The sequence below is a fragment of the Stegostoma tigrinum genome, chromosome 2, assembly GCF_030684315.1.
Source record: "Stegostoma tigrinum isolate sSteTig4 chromosome 2, sSteTig4.hap1, whole genome shotgun sequence".
Classification (NCBI taxonomy): domain Eukaryota; kingdom Metazoa; phylum Chordata; class Chondrichthyes; order Orectolobiformes; family Stegostomatidae; genus Stegostoma; species Stegostoma tigrinum.
In genome coordinates this window covers 112,839,463-112,854,019 of record NC_081355.1, presented here as the reverse complement: position 1 = coordinate 112,854,019, position 14,557 = coordinate 112,839,463, and the positions used below count along the sequence as shown (strand labels likewise).

Genomic DNA, 14,557 nt, shown 5'->3' with positions numbered 1-14,557 from the left:
ACCCAAAGTTTGGTAGAAATGTGGAACGTGCTGCCTGCGATGGTGTCCGAGGCAGGCACTCTTGAAACATTTAAGAAGCATCTGGAAAAGCACTTAAAGTGCTAGGGCATAGGGGCTATGAATCAAGTGCAGGCAAATGGGATTAGGGTAACTTGGTGTTTGTTGGTCGGCATTTACATGGTGGACCAAAAGGCCAATTTCTGGGATGTATGACTCTATGACAATGGTCAATTACCTTTTTAAGTATGAAAACGATAAAAATCAGAAGTGCCATCTTTCAGCTGTAATGCTCAATAAACTAAGCTTTAATTGTCTTAATGTGTGCCTGATAGACTCCATTGAAGTAGATCAAAGAAATTTTCTAATTGTTCTGGTTACCATTAATTTTCTAATTGTTCTGGTTACCATTCCTCCCTCAACAAACTCAAAATTAACTAGTTAATCATTTTAAGATAATAAGATGTACAGCTGGATGAAAACAGCAGACCAAGGAGCAGAGGAACAGGAAAGCTTACGTTTCAGGTCTGGGCCCTTCTGACCCGAAACGTCAGCTTTCCTGCTCCTCTGATGCTGCTTGGCCTGCTGTGTTCATCCAGTTCGATACCTTGTTATCTCAGAGTCTCCAGAATCAGCAGTTCCTACTATCTCTGAATCATTTTAAGGTATTGTTTAACCTGCTTTCTATGCAACAATTCCTGCATAAAATGCTATTTAAGTGCGTGATTTTCCTTGATTGATTCACTTACATCACAGTTTGAACCAAAAGTTCCATTGGAGAAACTGAGGCAATTGTACGACTTGTCACCCCATCGTATAGTTGGATTTCCAGTTAGTGCTGATAAACATATCTGAAAGTAGGAAACAAAGTGCAATTTGGACTGCTTCTTCATGCATACACAATATATCCAAATATCACAAATGCTAAGTTGATGTAAAGCTACCCATTTTCAATACAATTTTTAGGGGCATACTGAATTCACAGGGAAATTGCAAGCAATCTTAGGCAACAAAAGCAGGAGCATTATAAAACAAGATAGGGTGCTGTGTCACCTAGGGAGCTATGAGGACAACTAATGTAAAATTAGGTCAAGAAGATTTTTCTTAAGGAGCACCTTTAAGGAAAAAGGTGAGGTAGGGAGATAGCCAAATTTGAAGTAGGAATCCTGGAACTTAGAGCTCAGGCTGCTGAAGGTATGGTCACTGATGAGGCAGCAATTAAAATCAGGGATACAAGAGATCAGAATTAAAAGCGAGCACATATTTGAGGGTAGTGGTGCTGAAGATTACAGAGATGAAGCATGATGATGTCACGGATGACCACAAGAGTCTTAGGTTTTTTATTTCTGTACAGGTTACATGCACAGATCTCAAATAATTCAGTCTGTTTTCATTTGAAAGCTCCATTTAAGAATCACACCCATAGGTAATTCATCTACTCACTTGAGAATAATCTTCAGGTGATGCAGGGGGACTGGCATCATCCAGTGAGAGTATGAACAAGGAACTCTGAATTTTCTCCAGTATAGTCAAATTATTCTGATCCAAACTAATTAGATATTCCCTTATCTGCATCAAAATGTTAAAAAGAAAATTAGCCCGGCAGAAATCAGCGTTTGAAAAATCCCCACCCCAAAAATTGTCTGTCAAAAACACATCATGGAATTTTCTTTATTTTTATTATTTCTGCCATTGTATGAGCCAGGTACAATCACAGCAAACCACTCAAAGGAAAGTCAAGTCTTCTCTAGGTTTTGCTTGCCTATACTTCTGATTGTAGCACTTTCAATTGTAAAACATATAATTAAGTTTAAATATTTACAGAGTGAAGGAAAATATATTTCTCTGTTTTGTCAACTATCTAAACCAAAGAATAGGTTTGAGATATTCCTGGAGATGGTCAACAGCAATTTGCCGTATCAAAAGGTAATACTGAAAAGCTGCGCAGCCAATCCACTTCTCATCACTGAACTCCAGCGACTGAACTGAAGATTTTATTAGTAAATTTCAGCTACCAGATAAATTATAACCTCTAATGATCTCTCAATTTTAGAACAGAGTATTGCATATTGCATATTATTTAGCAACATTAAAAAAAATTCTTCCATGGGGGTGCCACTTTTGGTGCTCACCACTAATTGCGCCCTGACCTGAATGGCATGCTGGGCCATTTCAAAGGATAGTTAAGAGTCAAGCACATGGAGTCTCATGCAGGCCAGGTGATTTCCTTCCCTAAAGGAGATTGTCAAACCAGACTGTATCAGTGATAATGGGAACTGCAGATGCTGGAGAATCCAAGATAACAAAGTGTGAAGCTGGATGAACACAGCAGGCCAAGCAGCATCTCAGGAGCACAAAAGCTGACGTTTCGGGCCTAGACTCTTCATCAGAGAGGGGGATGGGGAGAATGTTCTGGAATAAATAGGGAGAGAGGGGGAGGTGGACCGAAGATGGAGAGAAAAGAAGATAGGTGGAGATGAGAGAATAGGTGGAGAGGTAGGGAGGGGATAGGTCAGTCCAGGGAAGACGGACAGGTCAAGGAGGCGGTATGAGGTCGTAGGTAGGAAATGGAGGTGCGGCTTGAGGTGGGAGGAAGGGATGGGTGAGAGGAAGAACAGGTCTCGACAGAAGTTGGAGATGAAGAGGTCGAGGGAGGGTTGGAGGCCTGGGGGTAGTGTCCAGGAAGAAGACTTTGGTTGGAGGCGGGTGAAGGGGTCAGTGGGAGGGAGGGTTAGGCTCCCGGTTAAAGAAGTAAGCGTGGAGGCGAAGGCGGCGAAAAAACTGCTCGATGTCCAAGCATGACTGGTATTTGTTGATGCGTAGGTGGAGGGGGACAAACGTGAGCCTCTTGCTTAGGACAATGAAATCATCTACAACCTGGCCGTACTTGAACAACAAGGAGCCTATCAATGCCAACAATAACTGAAATTGCCTCAGACTACCTTTGCCCAACGCGTTCTTTCTTCAGCAGTTAATGCTGACACACCTGGTCCTTCAGGTTCATCGTTACATCTTTTCCTGATGTATGTCAGTTGTCTATATGGAAAAGATAAGGATGAGCAGGAGCTGCTAATAGTTAATCAAGTTACAATCCAGCTACCATAAGGAACTTATAATATTTAATTCAGCTGCATTGATCTTCATTTCCATGGTGTAATTTGACACATTGATAATTGTGAAGTAAGTTGAAAGGTAGCTCAACACTATCAGAAAATATTGAGCAGTTTAGATATCACTGACACAAGTTCAGAATCATACAATCCCTCCATTGTGGAAACAGGTCATTTGGCCCAACAAGTCTACACCAACTCTATGAAAAGGATGACATCCAGACTCATCACCCCCACCCTATCCCTGTAACTCTGCATTTCCCATGGCTAATCAACCTGACCTACACATCCCTGGACACTACCAGCAATTTAGCATGGCCAATCCACCTAACCTGCACATCTTTGGATTGTGGGAGGAAACCGGAACACCCAGCGGAAACCTGCACTGACAAGGAGAGAATGTACAAAGTCCACGCAGACAGTCACCCGAGGCCGGAATTAAACCTGGGTCCATGGTGCTATGAGACAGCAATGCTAACCACTGAACCACCATTGCCAACTGTTAACTCCATAGGATCTTCTTGCAGCAGTGCAGGCAAAGTAAGTGCAGGAGACAGATCTACCTGTAACAGGAAAATGAAAAGGGATAGAAAAAAAGAGGATAACGAAGTGTGGAGCTGGATGAACACAGCAGGCCAAGCAGCATCTTAGGAGCACAAAAGCTGACGTTTCGGGCCTAGACCCTTCATCCCCCTCTCTGAAGAAGTGTCTAGGCCCGAAACGTCAGCTTTTATGCTCCTAAGATGCTGCGTGGCCTGCTGTGTTCATCCAGCTTCACACTTTGTTATCTTGGATTCTCCAGCATCTGCAGTTCCCATTATTTCTGGAGAAAAGAGGACTTGCTTCTAGTAAGTCACTTTCAATGATATCCTGGTAGTCAGCTAATGGAAGGAAGGATAATGATGTTGGCAGGCCTTATATGAGCGAAGACAAAAATGGGGGGCAGTAAGGAGTAGAACCACCCATTAAATAAAGGATTAAAAATTAAAAAATGGTAAGGGAATATTATTCAATTCCTTACAGCTGCTGGGATATGTAAAGGTACAGTATTCTGACGGAAACAAATAACTAGGACAGTCACTAACAAGCTGCAAGACAGCAAATGTGGGTGAAAAACAGCCTGTGATTGAAGGAGGGTGACAGACAGAATCTGAGATTGCAGGAACAGCCCCTCACAGATGCTGCCTCTGTCACATAACAGGAAGACCTTTCTCGAATTATGATTGATTTTTGCTTTTTGATTGTGTTTTTTATTTTTGGTGATTTTGGGGTGTTTTAGGTGAATTAATCTGCAATCTTTCAAGTATTCTGAACGCTGGTCAGGACATGACCTACTTGCTGCTTTTGGAAATGCGTATTTATATTTCTGATCTCCGTGGAAAAACTAAAGATATAGAACCATGTAGTTCTTTGGGAGTGACGTCAACAGTTTATAATGTATGTTTTGATCAACCTGATGTTTGCAGAAAGTCAAGTCACTGGGGAAAAAGGCAAGCAAAGCTTTTAAGAAGGAAAAAAAAAGGCATTTAAGGTCCTTGGCTGTTGGAAAAGTTGGCTTGGGAAAACAGGCTATGGGGCATCTGTGCGACAGTTCTTCATCAACCCCTTTCCAGACTCGAGTTCCTTACAGATAATGGGAACTGCAGATGCTGGAGAAGCCAAGAAAACAAAGTATGGGGCTGGATGAACACAGCAGGTCAAGCAGCATCTTAGGAGCACAAAAGCTGACGTTTAGAGCCTAGACCCTTCATCAGATTTTCTGACCTGACCTCAGTTGTTGATAAGATTTGAGAGTCCAGCATTAAGGATGAGACTGCAAGGTACTTGAAAGTGCTTGATGAAATAGAGTGGAGTCAGTACAACTTTGTCAAGGGAAGGTCATGCCTGAAAAATCAGTTTGAATTTTTTGAGGAGGTAATGACTAAGTTGGACAAAGGAAAACCAGTGGGTGTGATCTATTTGGATTTCCAGAAGGTCTTTAATAAGATGTTATAGAAAGTCTTGCACAGGCTAGAAGTACGCGTAAAGAAGGTGGCCCAAGGAATACAATGTGGGAAAGTATGATGCTATGCACTTTGGTAAGAAGAAGAGGTGTAGACTATTTTCTAAACAGGGAAAGACTTCAGAAATCTGAAGCACGAAGGTACTTAGTCCAAGTTCAGGATTCTCTTAATGTTAATATGTAGGTTCAGTTGCAATTAGGAAGGCAAATGCAACTTTAGCATCCATTTCTAGAATGCTGGAATACAACAGCAGGAATGTATTGATGAGGGTGTATAAGGCTCTGGTCAGACCACATTTGGAATATTGTGGGCAGTTTTGGACTACGTATTTAAGGACGAATGTGCTGGCATTCAAGGGGGTCCACAGGAGGTTCATAAGAATGATGGTGAAAATGAATGACTTGTCATATGAGAAGCAGTTGAAGACTCTCAGTCTATACTTTATAGAAACTCGAAGGATGACGGAGGATCTGATTGAAACTTACAGAATACTCACATGCCTAGATAGAGTAGACATGGAGGTGTTTCTACAAGTAGTAGAGACTAGGGCTGAGGGCATAGCCTCAGATTGAAGAATCAATCATTTACAAATGTGATTAGAATGAATTTCATCAGCCAGAGGGTGGCAAATTTGTGAAGGCTGTGGAGGCCTAGTCATCAAGTGTACTTAAGACAGAGATAGATAGGTTCTTCATTGGCAAGGGGATCAATAGTTACTGGAAAGAGGCAAGAGAATGGGGTTGCGAAACATCAGCCACGATTGACTAGTGGAGCAGACCCAAAGGCCCAAAACATCTAATTCTACTCCGACATCTTATGGTCTTATAAAAACCAGGATATTAAAGGAAAGTAGCTGCAGAATATGCATATACTAGCAGTATTCATTCAAGAATCCTTTGATTCTGGAAAGGTCCTAGAGGATTGAAAATATGCCAATATCACACCTTTATTCAAAAGGAAAGGGAGAAAAAAAATGTAACCATAGGCAAGTTAGCTTAACTTCTATCATTGGAGAAATGTTAGAGCCTATTATTAGGATGCAATAGAACTTAACATAATCAAGTACAGTTAACATGGCTTCATGAAGGGGAAATCATGCCTGACAAACTTATTAGAATTATTTGAGGTTGTAACAAGCAGGATAGATAAAGGGGAAGCAGTAGATGTGATGTATTAGTATTTCCAAAAAGTACTTGAGAAGGTACCATGTATAAGACCACTTGTTAAGGTAACAGTTGTTGGTGGAATGGGCAGTATATTAGAATAGGTAGAGGACTGGTTAAATAATAAGAGACAGTTGGGATAAGGGGAGGCATTTCCAGACGACAAACTGCAATTAGTGCAGCGCCGCAGCAATCAGCGCTGGGGCCAAATTTCTTTTTTACCTTGCACTACCCAAACAGCCCATTTTCACCCACTTTCTCAATGTGAAAACCCACCACACTGACTTTCACCTCTATCTGTCCTCCCTGTCCCTCATTTGGTGAGTTAGGTAAGATGAGAAGCTGAATAGTAATGAGGTGAGTTGGACTGTTATCAAGACAATTAATAAGTTATAATCCACCTTAATTCACAACTCAGCACTGCTTAGTGAGAAACATGTCACACTGCTCAGGTAAAGCATAAAAGAGACAGCAAGATGCTGCTGACATCAAGGTAGGCCTTGCTGGACTTCTTGTGCAAGTTTGTGCAAATCTTACTGTAGCCATGTTGCACACACCCCTATAAGTTTCTGTTAATTATCTTTGCAGAATCTGTTATCTTTTGTGTTGTGTGTTCATTTAAGAAAAGTTATGTGTTGCCAGTTCCAGATATTAGTTGAAAGGTTAACCAGTTACACTCATTGTTATGAATAAGCTGTGTGTTAGAATAAACAGATTATTCTGAGTTCTGAAGCCTGGTGAAGATCTTTCATTCATCAACAATATTAGCAAAAAAAAAGGGAAACAACTGGCCATTTTGATGATTGAAACCAAACATTTACGCACATGGTGGAGGAATGGTTTATCAGTGCATTGCTCCCATCATAGTCGTAATACTGCAGAACTCCCAGCCTCTGACCTGCTCTTGTACTTACAATATTTATATGGTCAGTTCGGTTAGTTTCTAATTGCAAAGTCATTGGATTTGAAACGTTAATTCTGCTTTCTTTCCACAGATATGTCATCTCTCCTGAGTTCCCCTATTAATTAATTTTATTTCATTTTCCAGAATCTGGAGTTCTTTGTTTTGTTCTCTCAGCGTATTTTACAGCCAAGTCAGCACTGTCGAAGTGTAGTTACTGTAGTGGTGTAGGAGACACAGCAGCCAATTTGTGCAGAGCTTCAAAACAAAAAAAAACAACTTTTCTGAGATTCTAATTAAGGGATAAATCTCTTTCTCTCTTCAATACATCAGATGATCTTTTAAATGCACTTGAAATGGTAAGGGGGACCTCAGTTTCTAACAGAGTATTACTTTTGCCTTTACAATGGATGGGCCTGTGATAAAGGAGTGGAAGAAGGCTTGACCCAGGACCACTTTCACAAGCTTGGCTCTACTGCAACAAAGTCCTGAGATGACTGGCCTTCAATGACCAGAATCATCTTCTATTGTGCCAGGGTAGGATTCCAACTCCACTCCTGCACCAATTCACATTAAGTCTAATTTTGCTTGGCACCTTGATTTAACACTCAGTCTATTGCTGCCTTGATGTCATGGGTAGGTCACTTGCACCTCACTTCTGTGATTCATTGTTACTTTCACAATCCTTCAATCTGATTAATTAAAGAGACTGACAATTTTAAAGCCTGTTCACTCACGTCCCAGATGTCCAATTTTCCATGATGTCTCATTATTAACTCATACTGGCAAGCCACCACTCAAGTAATTTTAGAAGAGTAAACACGCAATCCAAATCTAACAGCAGTAACTTTTAAAATAGTAGCTTTTTTAAAAAAAAATCCAAATTCTACATTTTCAATATTTCCACTATATATAGTGTAATAAGGAAAAGCAAATAAAAACCTGAAAAGTTCTGGTGGTGTTAAGATGTGATGCTCATACTCTGTGTCAAAAGTAAATACTCGTCCGCGACAAAGAACCACTAAATGGGAGGGGCATGGTCCTTCAGCTTCTATAAAAATTAAACAGAACATTTTATTTATCATTCTTTTACCAATGTTAAGAATCACCAAAAAATGCTGCTTTCATAAAAGCAAAATGCCACAAATAGGAACTTAAACTTGCATAAACAATTTAGCAGCAAGTCAACATATTATGTGTTGCACATACACAGTTTCCTCATTTTTGCTGCCTGAAACTCCTACATTAGAATTAAAATTATTGAAGTTTGGCAAACAAAAGGGATCGATTGGCCCTTTGCTAATTCTCACAACTTATCCACGCAATCTCAATGCAAGCCCTTTATCCACTCCCCTACTTAGAGGGTCCTTCCTAATATTTACCTATGTCGCTACAAGCAACAGAAAAAGTAAATGCATTGGTAGTAATCTTCCAAGAATCCTATGCTTTGCAAAAGTCCCAGACAGTTGTAAAACAAAGTAATTCCCATATTCAAAAATGGAGAGGGACAATAACTATAGAACAGTTAGCTAAAGGATGTAATAGAAAAACTCCTAGAAACAGATAAAATAAAGCACAGTCAACATGGCATCATGAAAGTGAACTCACGCCTGGCAAATAAATTAGAATTATTTCAAGAGGTAATAAGCAGAAGAGATGAAGTGTAACCAGTAGCTGTAACATATGTGAATTTCCAAAAGGCATTCAAAAAGCTCCTTGATAAGGTAAATACCATGCTGTTCAGGGTAGTACATTAGCATAGACAGATGATTGACTAACTAATATATGTGTCAAACAATTAGGATTGAAGAGGCATTTTAACTACTGGAGTGCTGGAGCCCCAAATATTTACGATATATATTAATGACATGGATGAGGAAAGTGAATGTGCGATTATCAATTTTGCAGATGCTACATAAAATAGGGCAAAGGTGTGAATGACACAGTCTACAGAGACATAGACAGGTTGAGAGAGATTGGGCAAAAGGTTGGCAGATGGAACATAATGTAGGAAAATGTGTCAGCTTATGCACTTTGGCAGGAAGAAGATAACATTCAAATTCAGCAGGTAATAAGGAAGGCAAATGGAACAATGTTTACATTATAAGAGAGGAAAAAAAACAGAGTTCATAGGTACTAGACGCAGTCCAAAGAAGTTTTACTAGTTGATCCTGGATATGGAGGGATTTTCTTATGAGGAGAGGCTCATTGGAGTTTAGAAGAACGAGAACATTCTCCTATATTTAATAACATAGGAGAATGAGAGGAGATGTTACTGAAACACAGGTTTCTTAGGAAATTAACAGTGCAGATACTAAGAAGTTGTTTCGCCTTGTGGAAGGGATAAAGACCACAGGGCACAATGTCAGAGTAAGTGGTTGCCCATTTAAGGCAGAAATAAGAAAGTTTTTTTCTCCAAGAGGATAATAAATCTGTGGAACTCTTAACTACAGAGGGCTGTAGACAATGGGATGTGAAGCATAGAAAAGCTCAAATAGACAGATTTTTAATGAGGGAATGAGGTGCTTTGTGAAAAAGGCAGGAAATGATGTGGAAGGGCACCAGATCAGCCATGATGGGCATATAGCCTACTTCTGCTCCTAATTTGTAAGGCTTCTGGTAGAACTTCAATGTCTTAACAATATTCTGTGTTAAAAAGACAATTTCAAGAAATCATACGTAATTTCACTGTGCAACTATTTCTGCTTCATATATTAAAATAAGTTTTATTACATCTGGTCTTCACCAATACCAACTTTTCAGTGTTCAATCTCCCATAGCCTTTCCAGTTTCTTCCTTCAGGAAAGCAGTATGTCAGGCTGATCATTCAACTGAATTGATCAAAACATCATTCTTAAAATAGCTCTTCCCTAAAATGGAATTGGTGAAGCCTTGTTTTGGGCCGCAAATCACTATGGTGGAAACAGACAGCAATGTTGGCATGGTAGGCTTTGACTTCGCTCAGCATCTCTACCACTGCAGGTAGTTTTTGAGAGGAATTGGAAGTTTCAAACACACAGTGAAAAAAAGGTTCAGGTAGGTTTGTGTCACTCTACTGTTCAATAACTTGGCTCCGAAGTTTTTTTAAAATCTTGTTTCATGTTTCATTCTGAGAAAATAAAAGTACACTGCTTGTCCATTGTGCTATGGTTTTATTACTAAATATTTGCAAGGCTGTCCTCACAAAATTCACAAATTGCATAAAAACTTGGAGCAGCAGTAGGCAACTCAGCCCCTCAAGTCTGTTCCACCATTAAATGGGGGTTAATGGCTGGTCTTATCTCAACTTCAACTCCACATTCCTGCCCACTCTCCATAACCTTTCAACACATTACTGATAGACTGATTTCCAATCTCCTCGCTAAATTTATTCAATGTCCCAGCATCTGCCACGCTGGGGTAGTGAATTCTACAGATACACGGCCATTTGAGAGAAGTAATGCTTTCCTCATACCTGTTTTCAATCTGTTACTCTTCATCCTAAAACCAGAAGCTCTCATTCTAGATTGCCACACAAAGGGCATTCTATATCTCCCGTTTCAGTCTCCCTTAACATTTTATATCTCTCAATTAGATGGGTTGATAATCATGAATCATAACAGATAGTCTATTAGGAATTGTACATATCTTTGGAACAAAGTACATTAATGTTATAAAAATGTAACTTTTGCTGTTGGCATTTAACATTGTGGTACCTATTGTTCTTAGAGATAGTAGGAGATGCTAGAGAATCTGAGATAACAAGATGTGGAGCTGGATAAACACAGCAGGCCAAGCAGCATCAGAGGTGCAGGAAGGCTGATGTTTCGGGCCTAGATCCTGCTTCAGAATTTCTGAAGAAGGGTCTAGGCCCGAAACATCAGCCTTCCTGCATCTCTGATGCAGCTTGGCCTGCTGTGTTCATCCAGCTCTACACTTTGTTAACTATTGTTCTTAATTTGTTTTGTAACAATATATTCACAGTGCCACGTACAGGCAGCATTTTCAGAATCTGAAAACCATTTCCATGTTGAATAGAATTAACCTGATCCTAGCGTGTTACAGTAATGATTGCACCAGCAAAAATTATTACCTGTCTTAAAGTAGCTGACAAGAGAATCTCTGGTTACTCCAGGTATTTTGCAGGTACAATATAACATACGAAACTGGTCCATGTCTAAAGGCACACTACCAGTTTTGTGTACAGCCAAGCGCTGTCTAAGAGAGAAAAATAAACAAAATGAAGATCATTTTCTCAGCAAGCATAAACAACTGCATTGACAAAAAAGCTTATTTTATAAGACTGACCAGCACTAAACAGTTCACAAAGAACTCCTACAGCAGATCAGCAGCATAGCTTCTAATGCCCGAATCAAAATGACTTATGCCATTTTAGAAAACCCAGTTCATAATTTCCTCACATACAAATTTTATGCTGTAAATATATAACGGCTGCCATGATAATTTGCCCAAGTATAAAAGATATCTAACAAAATGGAGGAGATGAGCTGACGTGAAGGCTGCCAAGGAGGCAGAGACGGACAGAGATCAAATAAAACTATTTGAATTGTTACTTGGCCCACTACAGGAAGAGGACTGACCCGTTTAATAAGTCTGGTAATGTAGCTGAGGATTTTCTTAGCCTTAAGTTTTAATACAATATATAAATTAGTAGTAAGGTCAGTAAAAGATAATAAAACAGAATTTAAGTGGGATTGAATAATGTAACAATTAAAACACAATAAGAAATGCAGCTCAGGTGATGTTTTGAGGCTGCAGCAGGCGGCAGTTCCTGGATCCAGGGCAAACACATCTGTAGCAAGTCTTTGAAGTTCAAGCAGCTGTGGTTCTCAGTTTCTCAGCAAAAGGATGGACTACAGGCACTGCAATACATGATGGAGGGGGCAAGTTAGCTGGGTTCTTTGTGCCAGAAGGCAGTTCCACTGCTTAAAACATGGTCTTTTGATTTGGTCAGCGGTCAGGGACAGTTTGATTGTGAGTGAGGCACATGGGGGTCCGAAGAGAGAAGTGTTAGCCCCTATAATTGTCCAATAGGCTTGAGATTCTCATAGTTTATTTGGATGAGAGGCAGTTAGAAGTGCAAACTGACTAAATACCATGCTACAGGAAGCCTTTCAAATACAGGGAATAACAAGGAATGTAGTGAATATAGGTGATAAATACGAAAGTGACTGAGTGTACTCTGCAAACTGCAACAGTCCAGACAATTGTATTGTTTGCTTAAAGCTGGAAATGAACTTGGAAAGTGGGAGGATAATGATCTAATTTTCATGGTTCATGTGGGTGCTAATGATGTAGGTAAAACTAGGAAAGAGGTTCTGTATAGTGAGCATGAAGATTTAGGCACTTAATTCAAAAGCAGAACCTCAAAGGTGATAATCACCTGGCCATATGCAGATTGGCATAGAGTAAATAAAATCAGACAGATGAATACATCTAAAAGACTAGTGTGAGGGAAGTGGGTACTGGGTCATGGGTCAATGGCACCTGCAGGGGGGAAATTGGGGGCTGTACCATTCAGATTCTCTGCACCTGAATCCTGCCAGGGCCAGTGTTCTTATGAACTGTATAATTTGAGAGGTAAAAAGGGTTTTTACAATAAATACTGGAGGCAAGGGATCAAATGTAGATAGGTGCAGTAAAGAGTAGAGACAAAAGAATAGTAGTAATTTGGAAAGTGAGGAGCAAAGATTGGTACAAAGGGACAGAGAAAAATATAAATACATGTATCAAGACTATATATGCTCTAAAGTTAACAAAAAAACAAAAGGCTTTGTCTCCAAATGCACACAGCATTTATAATACAGCAAAGAAATTGATAGCACACATTGAAGTCAATAAATATGATCTGATAGCAATTACAGAGACATGACTGTAAGATAACAAGGATTGAGTCCTGAATATTGTAGGCTATACGACATTGAAGAAAATTTGAAAGTTAGGTAAAGATGGAGAGATATCACTGTTAATCAACTATAGCATTTGCGCAATAGTCAGAGATCACATTAGCTCGGAAGAATAAAATCTACAATTGGTTCGGTGAGATGAGGAATAGCAGAGAAAAGAAGTCACTAGTACGAGGAGGCTACAAGCCCACTAACGAAAACCACAATGTGGCACAAACCATACAAAACAAAACACTTTGTACTTGTGATGAAGGGACCCTATTAATCATGGGTGACTTTAATCTTTTTATTTAAATATAGAATCCCCACAGTGTGGAAACAGGCCCTCTGGCCCAACTGGTCCACACCGACCCTCAGAGCATCCCATCCAGACCCAGCCACCATGATCCACTTAATCTACACAACCCTGAATACTACGAGCAATTTAGCATGGACAATCCAACTAGTCTGCACATCTTTGGGCTGTGGGACGAAACCCACATAGACACAGGGAGAATGTGCAAACTTCACGCAGTCACCCGAGGGTAGAATCGAACCTGGGTCCCTAGTGCTGTGAGGCAACAGTGCTGACCACTGAGCCGTTCATAGGAAAATCAGGTTGGCAGTAGTAGCCTGGATGAGGAGTTCATGGGCTGCTTTCAAGATTATTTTTTAAGAACACTGCTCTTTGGAATTGCCTAGAACCTTTTCACTGTATTTTTCATGTAAAAGTACATGTGACAATAAATTTATAATCTGTTCTACCTTTTCAACATAAGTAGCGGCAACTATGGGAGGCCATGAAAGTTGAGCTATCTGAAATGAACTGGGTCAAGATAGGCATTGTGGTAGATATTTAAGAGACTATTTCAAAATACTCAGAATAGATATATTCCTACCATGATGGAAAAGAAAATCTAAAGGGAGATCCACCGTCTGTAGTTACCCAAGGAGGATAAGAAAGACATGAAGCTTGTGGAAAAAGCTCACCTGTTACTGGTAGGTCAAATGTTGTTCAGAACATAAAGAAAGGCAGAGAATGTCTGAAAGGTTAATGAGGATGAAATTATGGTTTAAGAGGAAGATAGGCAGAACGTAAAACAAATATTCTTCAAGTATTTCAAAAGAAAGAAAAAGTTAAGTGAGTCCTGGGACAGAGATGAGGAGGAATTTTCTTCCCTCACAGGGCTAAGCAACTTTGGAACTCCTCCCCCTTGAAAAATGTTCAGGCGTAGGGGAAAAGGTTCATATTAAGCTGGGGAAATCAAGGTTTAATTGGAGTGAATGTGAATGTGGAATTCTAAACACAAGCAGATCAGTTATGATTTTATTCAATGATGGAGCAGGCTAAAGGGTTTACTTCTAGTCCTACGTTTGTGATGCTAATCCATTAATGAATGATTGGCTATTTTTGAGATAATATACTTTTAACAAATACAACGTAAGCTATCCATTGACAAGTTCTATAATGCCGGAAGTGCACTGGAGCAGTAAACGG

At 39.9% G+C, this 14,557-nt stretch overlaps 1 protein-coding gene across 3 annotated transcripts in view; it reads right to left on the bottom strand.

Moving 5' to 3' along the window:
• crot (carnitine O-octanoyltransferase) overlaps positions 1 to 14,557 on the bottom strand; it is a 72,421-nt gene that overhangs the window by 37,889 nt on the left and 19,975 nt on the right. For all 3 annotated transcript variants that reach the window (XM_048522745.2, XM_048522737.2, XM_048522764.1), the window contains 5 exons: positions 11,247 to 11,371; positions 8,117 to 8,225; positions 2,940 to 3,033; positions 1,441 to 1,566; positions 747 to 848 (listed from right to left, as the gene is read on the bottom strand). In XM_048522745.2, coding sequence (XP_048378702.1) covers positions 747 to 848; positions 1,441 to 1,566; positions 2,940 to 3,033; positions 8,117 to 8,225; positions 11,247 to 11,371 — 556 coding nt within the window. The remainder of the gene's footprint in view (positions 1 to 746; positions 849 to 1,440; positions 1,567 to 2,939; positions 3,034 to 8,116; positions 8,226 to 11,246; positions 11,372 to 14,557) is intronic.